The following is a 17117-nucleotide window of genomic DNA, read 5'->3' on the forward strand; positions in this document are numbered from 1 at the left end:
ACCAGCGGATTGCCATTGGCAATGCTGAAATACCAATAGTGATCCTGGGGGATCCAGCCTACCAGTTGTCCTCTGGGTTATGAAGCCATAACCCAGGCATCTCAACAGCACCAAGGAAAGATTTAATTACTGGCTCAGCACATGCAGAATGACAGTTGAATGTGCTCTTGGTAGATTGAAGGGACGCTGGTGCTATTTACTCACAAGATGAGATCTCAGTGACAAAAATCCCAATGATTATAGTTGCCTGCTGTGTCCTGCATAATATCTGTGAAGCAAAGGGGAAAAGTTGCAGCTGGAATGGAGTCTGTCTGAGTTTTAACAGCCACATGCAAGGGCTATTAGAAGAGCCCAGTTCAGAGCTATACGGTTCATAGAGGCTTTGAAGGAGCACTTTAACAGTGGGATCACAGTAATGCATTGTGATATATTGTGCTGACCTCACCCTGCTATTTGTGGGCCTTTTAAAAATGGTGTGGTGCTTGGTGTACATCTATGACTATAACGCTGTCAATGCACCTAATAATTTTGCAATGCTTGGTGTACATTTATAGTTATTACACCATGTGTGTCATTGATCCTATGAGTTATGTCACACTTGGGGGTGAAAGTGAGCCAGTACGGGCCGATATGACATACCGGTAAGAACCCGCACCAGACCATACCCAGCCCACATTAAAGTGCTGTTGCAGCAGTGCTTTAATGACCCTGCCCCTTTTGTCTTTTGCAGGGCTTTAAAGTTTAAACGCAGCAACATTAAATCGCTACTATGGCAAAGGAAGCTGCAACGCTTTAATGTCCCTGCCCCTTTTGCCCCCCCCAGCCGCTGACGGTCCCGGGGCTCCGGACTCCTCTACCGCAACAGCGGTAAATCAACATGGGAGCCCTGGGTGGCGTGAGCCAGGCAGCCTAGAAAGGCTGGCTGGGGGATGCTGACCCCCAGCCCCGCCCCTTCTGCCAGAGGCCCCGCCCCTTCTGGGGCCAGAGCTGCCCCAGCCCTGTACTGGTAAGTGTCCTGACTTACTTTCACTCCTGGTCACACTGTAAAATAGTTAATAAGTAGGTGCTTTCAGAACGGCTAGGCACTCTGCAGCATATGTTGGAAGCTAATAAAGATGAACTATTTTCCAAATAATATAATTTTACTCAGTTGCAAAACCAGTACAAAGAAAAATCTGTGCAATTTAAAAGCAAATACATTAAAAACTTAATAAATTAATGGAACAGAACTTAACAAGGGAAAGAACATTTGTGTTCTACCTACACACATTTACATACTCATACAGCAACTGTGGCTTTCACAGATCAGTGTATGTGAAGCTGTGGTTGCCCTCTATGTCCCCTGGGGTGGACTGGTGAGGTAGGGATGTGCCCCCTGATACCAGGTGGAATGTTAGGGGTATGTGTAGAGAGGTGTAATGGAGTTCTCCAGGGATGGCAAAGGGAGGTATGCCTGTGATTGTTGACCCTGTAGGTCCAGCAGAGTCTGCAGCATCTGTGTTTGCTGCCAGAGAAGCCTTATTATAGCTTGATGCATCCCTCTCTCCTTTTCCTGCTGGGACTCCTGGGCCTTTCTCCTGTCTTCCCTTCCCTTCTCCAGGCTGTCTGCAGTGTTCACCCCCCAGGCCCTTTGCTCATAGTCTGATGCTGGCTTGGAGCGTCTCATTGAACATGTCATTCCGAGTAATTTTCTTTCTCCTCCCCATCTGGCTCAGCCATTCTAAAGATGTAGAGGGAGAACCTGCAGGTAAAACACACGGAGGTACCATTGTCAGTATAGTCACAACAGAAGGGGAAAGTTAAGATTCATAGCTCCCTTCTCTTTCTCCAGTAAAGTTTTAAACAAGGCATACTTATTGACAATTCTGCTTTGGAGAGCTTGTGCACGGCGCCACTCACAGCACCAGCCAAGGTGAGTCTGGCTCACCAGGGGTGAGGAAAAGGAGGAGGAATTGCTCAGCTGCATAAAACTATGAGTATAGGCCAGTGGTTTTCAACCTTTTTCATTTGCAAATCCGTAAAAAATTTCAAATAGAGGTGAACCCCTTTGGAAATCTTAGACAAGTTGAAAACCACTGTTCTATGGTAACAACAACCTTTCATGTATCCTTACACGTAGACCACAGGTTGAAAACCACTGGTATAGGCCAATGGCACTGAATACTGGCACCATTTTCCATAGATGGTGGTGGTTTAACTGATATCTTGTTACCGAGGGTAACAAAAGCAGAGAGAGCACAGCTGCTGCTGGTGTCCTGAAACTGCCCGAGCCTGTATGCTGCTAGCCTGTGTACTGCAATGGTGCCTGCTGAAATTAACGCTGACTGGTGTGGGAAAGGGTCCTTCAATGGAGGAAGAAATAAGGCTGCCATCCCTAGAAACCTTCAAGAGAGGATTGCAGAATACCTCCATGAAAGTTTTATCAAGCTCTCTCAGGAGGATTTAAGGGACATCCCTGCGTACATAACTCCACTGCTCCACATGGCTCCTCTTGCCTAACTCGCTTTTCATGACACAGGCCTGTGGCTTGGGCTCCACGGAGGTATCCATGGTGTGTGCAGGACAGTGTTGGGATCTCCGCTGAGTACGGTATGCAGCTCTTTGTAAAAGTGGCAGGTCTGTGGCTCGGCACTGGATCAACTGTTGGCCTCCTTGGCCTTTGATATGCCTGCCACAAGTTCTTTGCTTTCACAAGACACTGCTGCTGGTCCCTTGTGCATCCCCCAGGCAATCTGCTTATAGATATCCATGTTTCTATGGCTGGTCCAGAGCTGTGCTTGTACAGCGTCTTGCCTACAGGCCCAGGAGATCCAGTACCTCCTTTCTGTTCCAAGCTGGAGTGCCTCTGGAGCATGTAGCCAGTATGATCAGCTGGGGAGTTGCACACAACAAAAGAGAGCTGCTAGGTATGCTTGCCAATCTGGACAATCAAGGAAAGACGTTTCAAAAATGCATGGAGCTTTAAAGGGGAGGGGGGCCTTCCAGTCTCCGTGACCCCGGGCAGTGAAATTCACAATTGTCACCAGAACTGTCAGTGTCGGGCATTGTGGGACAGCTGCTGGAGGACTGTTAGGGTCAACATAAATAACGCAGTGTCTACACTCACACTGTATTGACCTCAGTACATCGACCATGGCTCAGTGCTGCTCAAGGAGGAGGTGTTACTGCATCACTGTAACGGGGCACTTACATTGGTGGGAGACAAGCTCAAGTGTAGACACGTATACACATAGGTCAACGCAAGGTGGCTTACATCAGCTTCATTTTATAGTGAGACCAGACCTTAGACTGTAAATTTCTAGGGGCAAGGACTGTGTCTTTTTTATATGTTTGTACATTGCTAAGCACACTGATAATACTTAATGTATAATGAATAATAATCCCCCTGGCCTCACTATTCCAGTTTGGGACTGTCCATGGCTGAGGGCCTAATCCCCTGTCCTGGTGCTGGTCTGTAACTGCGAATACCAGCTTGATGCTCTAAATGCCTGTTCTGTGGAAACTGCCTGCTGACTGTTCCTTTCCTCCCCAGGTCACCTAATCATTGATGAAGATTTAGAGCGTTCTACCTTCATCCTCAGCATGGGCCCCATTGGGCCCTCAGAAATCCTGACTGTGGTCTTCACCAGCAGCCAGGAGCTGTCGACCCTGCCAGATGGTGCGCTCCACATTGCGTTCCCCTCCATCCTCATGCCCCTCGTGGTGGCCATCCCGGAAAATGCGAGTGAGCCGGGAGGCTTGTGTGACGACAGGTTGGCCCTATGGTGATTTTCATGGCTTTCTCAGAGTCTGTGCCATAGTGGGGGCTGAAGAGGTTATGGAAGGGGAAGGAAAGCAGACGGGCTATAAGGAGGGGATAAGGAGCATTGGATGGTTCTGTGGTCACCTCATCCCTGAGGAGATTCCCAGAATGTACCTTAACTTCACCAAACCTGAACACAGAGTCTCATGCTACAGGGTTTGCCCAGGTCTCCCCAGTTGTGGATTATCACATTCTCCTGTTGCTTGCTCACGGGGGGGGCAGACCAGGAATTACCTGACAGGTAAATGTGGGAGGATGTTGGGGTTTAGGAAGACACTTCATGTTCCCTCCCTGATGGACTGTGGATCTCCACTGGCCTGAGGTGGCAGTAAAGTCCCCATGGCCTGACTGAGATACCCAGGTGTGCACTGAAGTCTGGTGCACATCCCAGGCTTATCATCAGAGGAACCTGTTAATCTCCCAACTGCTGGAATGCCCAGGAGTGCATGGCAAGAGCTCTCTGCGCTGATAGGGAGAGAGGCTGCTGTGGATAAGGGGTCTCTGCAGGCTGCTCAGCACTGCAGAGGCTAACGTTCCCCAGCAGGCCAAGCCCACCCCTAGCGGGTGCTTTGCAGTCAGCTCATGACTGACTTGTCTTTTGTTTCAGTCCCACTAGCTGCTTTGGAGCTACTGGCTTGCGAAGTGAACAGTCATTCATTATGCCTCCCAAGAGCACAGACATCTTCAGGGGCCAGGCCTACAATCCTTTCCCCTATGAATTCTCCTTTGAGCTGCTGGTCAAGGGGCCCTGCTTGCTGGCAGGTATGAGGGTGATGTTTCTCTGTCAGCTTATTTTTCTCTCTCTTTGGTGGGTCATCAATGCTCATGGAAGTGAAGTGTCAATAGAGCTGGACAGTGTGTGGGAAACAGCTGGCTAAGCCTCCCCCTGACAGCCCATCTAGTGTACCTCAATCCCCATCCGCAGCACCCCCCCCCCACTGCTATTCCAGCCCTGGGATAACAGACACACACAGCTCATTTCATGTCCCTCTATCCTGACCCACCACAGCCTACTATTCCAGCCCTCAGCTCCTTAGATCTATAGCTTACTGATCCTACTCGTCACCTACCAAGGCTCAAACAGGGGTTGCAGAGTGTGACAAAGGCCCAAAATTAAGAGCACCAAAAACTTACTATTCCATTGCGGTTGTGGGATTTATTCCATTAGTGCAAATGTCTCTCTCTGTTAACTCAGATTCATGAATCTGTTTCTGATGGAAAGTTTCCAACAATAAAAGCTGGGGGGAGGGGGGGACATGTAGGTAACTCTGGGACTAATATGAGAGATGTCCTGTGAAACAAAGGATATCTGATGATGCACCTCATTCCTGAAGACATTTCCTTTTGGTATTTAAGGGAAAAGCTACTTCCTGTCCCTCCGTACAATCCCTTCTCCAAATCTGCTCCTTCTGCCTCCCTCCATCATTGAGCCTCATTCCTGCTCCAGCTGCTGAACAATAAAACAAAAGGGTTGGGGAGCTGAACTAACATGATGTGATCCCACCATAGCCAAGGAACCTCCAGACCTTCTCTCATGTTAACCTGGTCCGTCCAACCCGCCCCAATGTCCTTGTCTGATTTTATCTCTCCCTGGAACATGCCATCTCTGATTAGCTTCTCAAGGTAGAGAAAAGGAGTACCGGTGGCACCTTAGAGACTAACAAATTTATTAGAGCATAAGCTTTCGTGAGCTACAGCTCACTTCATCGGATGTAATGCATCCGATGAAGTGAGCTGTAGCTCACGAAAGCTTATGCTCTAATAAATTTGTTAGTCTCTAAGGTGCCACCGGTACTCCTTTTCTTTTTGCGAATACAGACTAACACGGCTGCTACTCTGAAACCTATCAAGGTAGAGAGTAGATTTTGACTATAAATGCCAAGCTGTGAACCAGTGGCATTCTCGCTGTGCTCCAATACACTTACCACAAACTCGAGAGAGGCAAACCCCATCCCAAGCTGCCTCCCCAGGGCACTCACTTCAGACAAAAGCACCCATAGATACCTCTGGCCAAAGGGCTACTGCCACTTCCATTATATCCAGCAGGAATCAATTAACATCTCCTATGGTGTCCCAGTACCTTTATAAGCAGGAGGGTCAGCTGAAGAACCCAACCACCCTGTTAAATAAGTACACCATTAATAATAGAATGAGAGCTCTTGGGTGAGTCAGGGAATGCAGGAAGGATCAAAGGGCATCTGAGGCAGGCCAGTGGATGAGCCAGTCCACTTACTCCTGCCCCCAAATGCCATTGCACATCATGGATTTATGGGATAGCTGGCTGAGACCAGTCAACTCACTTCACCTGGGATGGAGTCTTAGCTGCTACCACTTAGATCCAGCAGTAAAAGCCTAGCTCTTTATTGCTTAGCCAATATCCTCCTCCACTCAGAGAAATGAAAGTGAGGAATGGCTGTGGGGAGAAGGGATGTGATGGGGATGAATTGCACAGAGACTGGAGTGTGTGTCTGAGAGGTTAGGGGCATTGATCCCATTAGCGTTGGCTCAAGGCCCATCTGTCTCTGAGGTGCCGCACTCTGGCCTCACTGTGCATCGATCTGGAGAAAATGTCTGTTGTGCTGAGTGGTTTATAGGCCCCTCTCTGGTAGGAGTGGGAGGTATGCCAGAAAGAGAAATGTCAAGGGGTCCCAGCTGCACTGTGAGCATCCCCACCGTCCTTTTTAGACCTTGAAGAGGCTCTTCTCTGCCTCCCCTGAACTACTGCGTCTGGGGGTGGGGATGTTGGCACTGAGCACTGGTGTGAATATTACACTGGGTGGTGACTAGCCAGTGGCAATTTCAGTGGAGGCCATGCTCTGGTGAGTGTCTGTGTGTGGGGTGGCATAAGGTGAGCAGGGAGGGATGCTCAGGAAAGACTCTGGCCAAGTGGGATGGGCAGAGGGCTCTCATCAGATAGCCTGTGGCTTTCTTCTATACTGTCCCTTATGTGCAGAGCCCCTTTCCTTCCGCTTCCACCCTCTCCTCCTTAGGCTCTCCTCAAAACACGCTTCCTCCTTCTGTGAGGCCTCCAAACCTTAACCTTCCCTCTTAGCAAATGTGTTTAACCCCTTGCCCCTGTGTAAGTGTAAGTGCTTGTGCTCATGGCTGTGTGTGTGTGAGTGTGTGTGTTTGCATACACTTGTGTAAGCATGTGTGTGTGTCAGTACACATCTGTGTGCATGCATGAGTGCTTGTCTCTGTGTGTGAGCAAATGTGCATGCATGGCTCTATGTGTGCATATGCACTTATGTTTGAATGTGCCTGTATGTGTGTATGTGTTGGTATAAATACTCCTGTGTATGGAAGCATGAGTGTGTGCACATTTGTGTGTGAGTACTTGCATATGAGTGAAGTTCTGGAACAGCCTTCCATGGGGAGCAGTGGAGGCAACAAACCTAACTGGTTTCAAGACTGAGCTTGATGGGTTTAAGGAGGGGATTGCCTACCATGGCATATGGCCCATCCGCAACTGCTAGTAGCAAATAATCCCAGTGGCCGGAAATGGATCCTAAATGGGGAGGGCTCTGAGTTACTACAGAGAATTCTTTCCCAGGTGTCTGGCTGGTGGATCTTGCCCACATGCTCAAGTTCAAACTGATTGGCAGATTTGTGGCTGCAAGGAATTTTCCTCCAGGTCAGATTGGCAGAGACCTTGGGTGTTTTTTTGCCTTCCTTTGTAGTGTAGGGTACGGGTCACTTGCTGTTTTGAACTAGAGTAAATGGTGGATTCTCTGTAACTTGAAGTCTTTAAATCGTGATTTGAGACTTCAATAACTCAGCCAGAGGTTATGGGTCCAGTATAGATGGGGCATGCACAAGAGGGGGCAAGCAGGGGCACATGTACCCCGAATAATCAGCAGGGGCACAGAACTCTGGGGTTAAGGTGAGGAGAGCCAGCTCCTCGAGGAGAGAGCCAGCTTTTCCGGTTCCAGGGCCATTGGGGGCAGGGAGAGACAGAATGTGCTCCTCCAGAAGTGGTCAAATTTTTATTCCTGCGCACACCTCTGAGTACAGGATTGGGTGGGTAAGGTTCTGTGGCCAGCAATGTGCAGGAGGTCAGACTAGATGATCACAATGGTCCCTTTTGGCCTTGAGTCTATGAGTCTATGTGTGACAGTGAAAGGAGGCTGATGGAAAATCCTGAGGGGGAAGGATAATGTTGCCCCTCTGCGAAGCAATACCAGATTTTCAGGGCCTTACATAATGATGTTAGCCAAACATAACCCCCAAGTACGAATGTGCCTGAGTGTGTGTATATGTGTTGGAGGCTAGTAAATGAGAAAATTCTGTCCATTTCAGTTTGACAGACCCTTCCTTCCTCTCCTGGGATGGATCTGTTTTATTTTAGCAGAGCTGGTAGTGTGGCCTGGAGTTAAGGTTGCATAAACTTTTCATTATAAGACCCTGTTTTCAGTTGCTTATAACTTTGCCAGACTTTAAGTATGTGGGCTGAAATTTTCCATGCCAGATGTCTGCCTCAGCTGAGTTGTTTTGAAACATTTCTGCTGAAATGGTTTGGCTGTATCCAAGAGTGAGATTAGGGAAAAATACATTGTTTGTCCAGACCAAAAATACAACCTTAATTTGGCCCCTTTTGCATATGCATTGTGGTACAGTCTTTAATCACATGATCACATACTACAGCTTCATTCACTGCCACAGAATAGACAGTGCTTTGGGAATGAATCAGGGTTGGCTGTAGTCTGTTGGACCCCTGCCTCATTTGTTGAAGAAGTAGGAAATTGAGTAGTGGATGAGGCAGGGGACTGCAGGATGAGAAAGGATGGTCTCACGGTTAAGGCAACTGAATGTCTCCCTGGAGAACTGGATTCTGTCCCTGCCTCTGCCCCTGAGTTCCTAGGTGATTCTGGGAAAGTCACTTACACCAAAATGTTCATGGTTGGCCACTAATTGTGTGTTACTCCTTTTCTGGATGGCCAGCGTGAGACACCTATGGCCAGATGTGCAGAGTGTTCAGAATGACAGCTGCAGACTGTTGGAGCTGTGCTGTGCTTTGAATATATAAAGTCCTGGTACTCTGGAAAATCAGGCCCCAAGTGTCTCACACTGGGCCCCCCAAATTAGTGGACACTTGACAATTTTAGCCTTAATCGTTCTGTGCCTCAATTCCCCATCTGTAAAATGGGCATGATAATAGCACCTATTCCCACAAGTGTGTTGTGAAGATAAATTAAAGAAAGATTGTGAAGCCCTCAGATACAAAGGTGAGAGCATCATAAAAACACTCAGGAAAGAATGAGCAGTTTTGAATTCAGGGCAGGGTTTGAATGGTATGGAGTAAATAAGGTCTGGGGCAACACACTGAATGGTGGGATAAAAAATATTGAATAATTTCTCATTTACTCAATGAGGCAGGGGTCCTGTGGAAAAAATAATATGTGATCATGCAATTAAAGATTGTATCATAATGCACAAGAGGGCTGAATTCAGATTGCAAAGGCAACCTGAGTTCTGACACTTCCTAACTTTTCAGTGCTTGACTTCACAACCTTAGTGTTCTTTTAGCATAGCTTTTTGGATGTAATTATTATCTACTTGCAAAAAGAAAAGGAGTACTTGTGGCACCTTAGAGACTAACAAATTTATTTGAGCATAAGCTTTTGTGAGCTACAGCTCTGTACGTCTTCTGCGGGGGAGGAACAGCAGGGTCTAGGGGAGAGAAAGAATTGGCATAACAGGCCACAAGTATTCAAAAAAATAAAAAAGGCACCCAGATGATGCAACAGGGACTTAGATTATGTTTGCCCTGCAAAAAAACATCTGCAGCAACAATTCTCAGCTACGGTCTGCAGACTCAGGCTCACTGCTATGGTGCTAAAAACAGCAGTGCAGACATTCCCACTGGGCTGGAGCTTGGGCTCTGAAACCTAGCAAGGGGGTTGGGTCTTAGAGCCTGAGCTCCAGCCCAAGTGGCAACATCTATGCTACACTGCTATTTTTAGCACTGTAGCTCAAGCCCGAGTCTGTATACCCAGGTTCTGAGACTCGCCGCTGCAGGGTTGATATACCCTAAGTGCCTTGGGATGATGTCTGGATATAAAAGCCACAATGATGATCCAGAGCTGAGACTACATGATTTAGGCCCAGATTTTTAAAGATATTTAGGCGTTTCTGTGCATCAGTGTTGCAACATCTACCTGATATAGGTGCCTAAATCCCATCAACAGTCAATGTGATTTTTGTCTCCTAAATGCCTTTTGAAAATGAAATTTAGGTTCCTAAATTGGTTAGATGTTACAACACTGAGTGCAGCAATGCCTGAGTACCTTTAAAAACAACAAATCATGGGCCTTACCCCTACCTCCCCAAACCCCTTAGTAATTGTAACTTCTGCTTCTTATTCTTTCTCTGCCCTGCAGGCTTGGAGAGCCCATCACATGCCCTACGGGCTGATGCAAATCCCTATGCCAACTCTGCCTCCACCATTTGTGTTACCTTGGCAGAGGGTCACCAATGTGACAGGAGTCTGGAGATTATCTTGTACCCCTGTGGTAAGAGGAACAAGTGAACCAACATTACAGTGGGAGCATGTTTTTAACTTGGCGTCCACAGCTAGGCTAAAGGAAGCACTGCAAGGAAAATTCAGGAGGCACTGACTCTGGGAGCTCAAGGCCGCTCCTAGCAGGAGTGCTAGCTGTGGGAAGCTCCTGGTTACTACAGTTCAAGACTCTTCCAAGCAGGCATGCTAAGCATGGGGAAGCTCTCCATTGCTTAATTCTCTGCCTCTCCTAGCTGGGGTGCTGCCAGTGGAGAAACCCCAATTCTCTTACATGGAGTCATATTTAGTATTTCAGAGGCTTTTTCCATTCACCAGTCCTAGAAGACTGTGCCAGTGGCCCATTCTGTTCTGCAGCCCACTTCATAAGGGAGGGGGTCCAGTTCCCCTCCCAACATCTCACTTCCCAACTGCTGGATCCTCATGACTCTAAATTCTGCGGAGCACCAGGAAGTGTCCCAGGGCCATAGGATGGGAGCTACTGACTTCTCTGATGTTTGTCCTTTTGCCCAGAGCCCCATTGCCCTCACCTGGTCATTGAGGCAGGTGCCATGACGTACCAGGAGTATGAGGCTCACATCAGGAGTCGTCGGGATTACGTGCGAATCGCCAAGAAGGACAGTGATGGGGAGAGACAGGTGACCAGCCCTGGAGGGTCTTTAGCAGGGTGGTCCTGGAGGGGGAGGTGCCCCAGCCAGTTAGAGGACTGGGATGGAAGAAGGTCTGGGAGAAGTCTGAGACTCGGAGGAAACAGCTGTCCTGGGCGAGGATGTGTGAGGCTCAAGGGGAAGTGCCTGTGGAAGGGGGATGTGAGGCTTGAGGATTCCACCCCCTCCTGTCTCTCTCTCATACTCACAGGTGGCCTTCGTTCAGAAGCGATTCCACAAAGACATCTTCCACAACCCGGTCTTGATGCTGAACTTCTGCCCTGAGGTGGGCAGTGTGCCTACTGACCTCCAGACGGTCACCCGGGAAATCCTCTTCCTCATCGACCAGAGCAGCAGCATGAGTGGCCCCAACATCATCAGGATCAAGGTCAGGGGGAAAAGCTTGGGGACAGGAGGCATAAGATCCACCTAGGGAAAGAAAGCCAGGAACAAGCAGTGGCCAGGATGGCTCCAAGTCCTCAGGGTGAATCACTGATGTGTCTCAAATCTTCCCATTAGGGTGAGGTGAGAGGGAGGAAACAGTAGGTCACCCAGAGCTCTCAGATTCCTTTCCTCCTTATCAGTGGGGCCTGATGGCACAGAGAATGTGTTAATCCCCTTGGTTGATCAGCTACTTAACAGGCAGGCTAGCTACCTCTATTCCCTGTGCTGCATTTGAGGTCAACTGAGGGACTTGCTAACAATCCCTGGATTTGAATGTTGTGGGGAGGGGCCAGGTCATGCCATTTTCTTTGGAGGAGACAGACTGCAATTTGCTTTCTCACTGAGTCCACCAAAGCCTGAGTCTGCTGACCTTAGGCCAGGGTGTAAGACCCATCTCTCTTCTCATGCTTTTGCTTGGGGTGTTGGGGAGGGACATGATATCCTGGAGGGGCAAGACTCCTTGGTTACTTCTGAAAATACTTTGGCCAATGCAGAGAGACTTTAGAGATTAGAATGGAAGGAAGACAGACAGACATCACAGACTGATCTGTATTAGAAACAGAGAAGGGAGGAGGTAGCTAAACAATGTGCAGGGTCAGTCCATGCTGCAGGGAGAAGACAAAGCAGATTGAGGCTGTTAATAAGAAGGGCTTTTAAAGAAACGGTTGGGGGAAGGGAAGGATAGAGACATTAGAAAATGAGGAGGGTATGACATCAGTGCTGACTCAGATGTTTGAGGTTCTGAGCTGCTCAAAAAAATTGTCTTAAATTAATAAAGCAAAGAGGTTTGGGACACGCAGGCCAAATCCATCTTCCTCCTCTGAGAGCCCCTGGGCCATGGAACCAATATGACTTTGTACAGTATGAACAGGTGTAGGGGCAGAGGACCTGCAGTAGGTGAGTGAAGTCCTCTGCACAGCAGAGGAGTGGGGAGGGAGATGTGGATGAGCTGGAGGTGGGACCCGTGGATCTGCCGCTGTGCGGATCCTCTCATCTCCTTCCTCCTGTGGGGGTAAGACTGTGTGAATGCCCTGCATAGGCTACTGCAGCAACTGAACTGAAAGGTCTTTGCAGAATGGCTCCACAGCTTCTCTGCAGCCTAAGGAAATACTCCTTCACACTTTCCCTACACATCTCCACAGCCCAGCTGTTCAGGCTGGAGTTGCTGCATATGGAATAGTGAATATCCATTGATAAAACCAAGTGAGGGAATACTTGGAAAATGTGACCATATAAAGATTAGCTAGTCTGGATGGCCCAGACCTCAGGGCATTAGGGAAATAAACTGACAAATCCATTTGATCGCTGAACTGTTTCTATAAAGTCTTGGAGAACTGGAAAGATATGAGAGGACTGGAGAAAAATAAATGTGGTACCAGTCTTTAAAAAATGACAGAGAATGATCCTGACAATTACTGCCCTGTATGTCCCTTCTAGAATAATGGGATGGATACTCTGAGAACATTGTTTATAGAGTAAGAGGACCATGAGCAATAAGGGGCTGTACAGAATAAATCACATCAAGCAAATTTGATTGCTCTTTCTAACAGAACAGTAGAATTAGTGAATGAAAGGAACATGGCAGTTTTTATTGAGAGAGACTTTAGGGAAAAAAAATCATTTGATTGTGCCCCATGAAATCGTGCTTGAAACATTCATTCTAATTGGCTTGGATAGGAGCACTGGTACCTGGGTTGAAAACTGAAAGACTGGCAAATGGTAACGGATAGAGCTGTGAGGAGGTTTCCAGCGGGGACTATAGGGATTGTTGCTAGGACCTGTCTGAGTTAACTTGTTAATAGTGATACTTGTATGCAGTGGTGTTGTAGCTGTGTTGGTCCCAGGATATTTGAGAGACAAGGTGGGTGAGGTAATGTCTTTTATTGGACTAATTCCTGTTGGTGAGAGAGAGACGCTTTTGAGCTTACACAGAGCTCTCACCAACAGAAGTTGGTCCAATAAAAGATATTACCTCCCGTACCTTGTCTCTGTAATAGTGGTACTTAGCATTTGCATAGCGTTTCACATATTTAAGGTGCAGTGTAAACATGAGCTAATTAACCCTCTTTATCGTTTTCATGTAATGATCGGAAAGCATGTTAAGAAAGTTCACAGGTGAGACTAACTGAAGAGGTGATGCAAGCGCCAGTGAGGGCAGAAAGATGATACAAAGAAATCTAAAGGGATTAGAAAAATGGGCTGTAAATACACTGAGATTTGTCATGGGGAAATGCAGCTATCCCATCCGAGGAGAGGGGCTGAAACAGGGACAGGGTGTGATCGCCTTGTCCGGGACATCCTGGACTCCTTGGCCTGTATCGAATGTGTGTGTAAATATATAGGGGCAGATCAGCTCCATCAGTAATTCAATGGCTGAAGTAGCCTGTGAAGAAGCAGGGCACTTAAGCAGCTGAGGATATGCCCTGTAGGCTTTAACCAGAAATACACCCACATCCGAGGATCATCGTCATTGCCTGACCCTCTGATCCCAGCACCCCCTCACAGCCTTCCAGTGGCTCCCCTTCTCCACTGCATCAAACCCAAGCTTCTTGTCCTCCCTTTCAAGGCCCTTCACACCTCAGCTTCTTGCTGCTGCTCCCCCTTGTTACGTTGCCTCCAGCCTCCTTCCCCCCAGTGAGTCCAGCCTCAGCCACGCATCTGTGTGCTTCTCCCCCAACCCAACACCTCCTTCCACACTGGCCCTTGTGCATGGAGCATCCTTATTCAAATGACCCAGAAAGGCCAGGGGGGCATCTGAGGCTGAGGAGGAGGGAAGTGACTTGGCTCAGTTGCCCAGTGAGTGCCAGTGCCAGGAAGTGACGCCGCAGAGAGGTGCTCTAGCCTTGTGTCACAGAGGGAGGGGTCCCAAAGGCCATGTTTGTTGAGAGATGTCAGAAATTGAACGGACCCACAGAGGCAATGCAGGAGTGTTCTCTCTAGCCCATGCACCAAGGCTTTGTCCAGTCCAGTTACGAACGTTCCCAGCAGTGGGGCTCTCAGCCCTTCCCCTGGAAGATGGTTCCGTAGCCTGGTAGATCTCCTTGGTAGGGAGAGGTGCGTTTTCATGGACAGGGTGTGTCCAGCTTACAGCTGATCAGCCTCACTCTCCGCTTTCCCCATCATCACTGGCCTCACCTGCCGTATGTGTTACATTTCGTTTCTTCCCAGGAGGCCTTGTTGGTGGCAGTGAAGAGCCTCCCTTCAGGTACCTTGCTGAACATTGCTGGATTTGGCTCCCACATCAAACCCCTCTTCCCAGCAAGCAAGCCCTGCAGCAACGTGAGTGTGGTGCATGTGAGGATTCCTGACTCTCATAACCCAGATGCCATCACAACCTGGCTCAAGGGTCCCCAGCCACCAGTCTCCCTCACTCATCCCTGTCTGAAGCCTTCACCACACTTCCCCACCTCATGTTAGCCCCCCATGACCAACCCCTCCAATAATCAAGGCCCCCGATCTACGTCCCTGACTCTTCATGGGCCGTGGCTGCTTGGTGCACTCTCATCATGAGCTTGTTTAACACCTAAGTCAAGGGTTGGCAAACTTTCAGAAGTGGTGTGCTGAGTCTTCATTTATTCACTCTAATTTAAGGTTTCGTGTGCCAGTAATACATTTTACCGTTTTTTAGAAGGTCTCTTTCAATAAGTCTGTAATATATAACTAAATTATTGTTGCATGTAAAATAAATAAGGTTTTTAAAATGTTTAAGACATTTCATTTAAAATTAAATTAAAATGCAGACAGCCCCGGACAGGTGGCCAGGACCCAGGCAGTGTGAGTGCCATTGAAAATCAGCTTGCATGCTGCCTTTGGCACGCGTGCCAGAGGTTGCCTACCCCTGACTTAAGTCTTTTTCTCTAGCTCCTGTGATTGAAAATTAGCTGCATTGGTGTGAGCGGTGCTGACCAACAGATTGGTGCTCGGTATCAGGCTCCTTGCTTCAACATGGCCGTAGTGTGGTGGGATTATAGACAGGAGGGGAGAAGAGTGAGAATTTGGGGGTGATTCTGTGGGCTTGGGGTGCCCCTGTAATCCACACTGTTTGTGTTAGCAGGAGAACCTCAGATTGGCCTGTGAGTACATACAGAAGCTCCGGGCTGATATGCGTGGGACCAACCTTCTGGCAGCTCTGACCTGGATCCTGGGGCAGCCTCTTCACCGTGGTTACCCGCGCCAGCTCTTCATCTTCACGGATGCCAATGTCAGCAATGCAGGCAAGATCATTGAGCTGATTCGGAGGCAGGCCAGCACCGTCAGGTATGGAGAGTGTGTGTGTGTGTGTGTGTGTGTGTGTGTGTGAGGGGAGGGAAACAAACCCAGGGGAGGGACAGGACAAGAATCTTCCTGCTGCGGGAAGGATGGTTAAGGGGATGGGGAACTAGCCTGCAGCCCCTGGTGCCAGAGGGGATGAGCAGAGGGCCCTGCATTGGTACTGTTATACCCAGGGCTTAAATTCTCATAGGGTATTTCCCTGAGCCCCTCCCAATCTCTCCCCAACCCCCGCAGCTCCCTATGAAACCTCCTGGGGCTCTGTGCTTCAGCTGTGGGGCAAGGGGGGCTCAGGACTGAAGCCCCGCAGGGTGCACCATGGCTTGGGGCTTCAGTCCCATGGGTTTGAAAATATTTACTGGAGCTCTGCTCTGGACAGCTCCAGCTGAATTTAAGCCCTGGACAGAGCCATCCCTAGTGTATGGCGAATCGGGGTGGCCACCCTGGGGCCCACGCTCTGTGTGCGTGTTGTGCGGGCGTCAGTAGGCCAGCCCAGGGTGGGTGGGATTAGGTTGCGGGGGCCAGGCTGGCCTGCGTGGTTACTGGGAGGCCTGGTGCTGGCAGCGGGGGTCAGGCTCACGCTCACGGGTGAGAAGCGGCAGCAGCAACCCCAGCCCGCTCCGCTGGCTCCCAGCGTCGTTCGGGGGAGGGGGCGGAAGGCGGAAAGAGGCAGGGAAGAGGCGGGGCAGGGGTTTGGGGGAAGAGGTGGAGTGGGGGCAGGGCCTGGGGCAGAGAGGAGGGGGTTGTTGCTGGCCCCTCACCCCCCTAGGGACGGCCCTGCCCCTGGTTATACCTAAGTTCACTCCTGAGAGAATAACTCTCACACACACACTCACTCACTCACTCAGATAGAGCGCTCCAAACTCAGAATTCCCATTTCGCAGGAAATGTTGACATTCTGAAATTTGTTTTTGTTCTCATGAATTTCTCACGAAACAGAATTTCGGAAAAACTTTTGGCTCTGGAAAATGTTTGTTCCAGAATTTCAAAATTTTGTTTGGGGATTTTGAAATGTTACCTTGATTTTTAATTGTAATTTTCATGTCGTTTTTATTATTTGTATATTACTTCAAATGTCAGCATGTCAGATTGTTTAATTAAAACACAAACAGGAGACTCAGATCTAGAAAACAAGATACGATTTTTCAATCTGTACTAAGTAGCAGCTGCCCTCTAATGATTTTAAAAATAAAATAAAATAATAAAATATTATAACTATATTGTATTATGTCATAGTATGGCAGGTCTATAGCACAGGTGCATATTATGCATTATTGCTACGGACATGTCACGAAATGATATAAAGAATAATACAAATATACAAATGAATTTTTTTTTAAAAAAGCCCCAAAATTTCAAAATGAAAATTCAAAATGTTCTTTGTTTTGAGTTTTTGTTTTAAATTGACATGGTTCTACAAAGGTATTACCTCACCTGT

The 17117-nt window shown here is 48.4% G+C and overlaps 1 protein-coding gene across 4 annotated transcripts in view; it reads left to right on the top strand.

Annotated features, from left to right (window-relative positions):
- The window catches only part of VWA5B2 (von Willebrand factor A domain containing 5B2), a 46133-nt gene that overhangs the window by 15392 nt on the left and 13624 nt on the right, over positions 1-17117 (top strand). For 2 of the 4 annotated variants that reach the window (XM_038417140.2, XM_038417141.2), the window contains exons 4-10: positions 3533-3764; positions 4410-4564; positions 10183-10314; positions 10833-10957; positions 11178-11354; positions 14579-14689; positions 15465-15667. In XM_038417140.2, coding sequence (XP_038273068.1) covers positions 3533-3764; positions 4410-4564; positions 10183-10314; positions 10833-10957; positions 11178-11354; positions 14579-14689; positions 15465-15667 — 1135 coding nt within the window. The remainder of the gene's footprint in view (positions 1-3532; positions 3765-4409; positions 4565-10182; positions 10315-10832; positions 10958-11177; positions 11355-14578; positions 14690-15464; positions 15668-17117) is intronic. The other 2 variants (XM_038417142.2, XM_038417143.2) reach the window with 1 other exon arrangement.

This window comes from Dermochelys coriacea, chromosome 9, assembly GCF_009764565.3.
Source record: "Dermochelys coriacea isolate rDerCor1 chromosome 9, rDerCor1.pri.v4, whole genome shotgun sequence".
Classification (NCBI taxonomy): Eukaryota; Metazoa; Chordata; order Testudines; family Dermochelyidae; genus Dermochelys; species Dermochelys coriacea.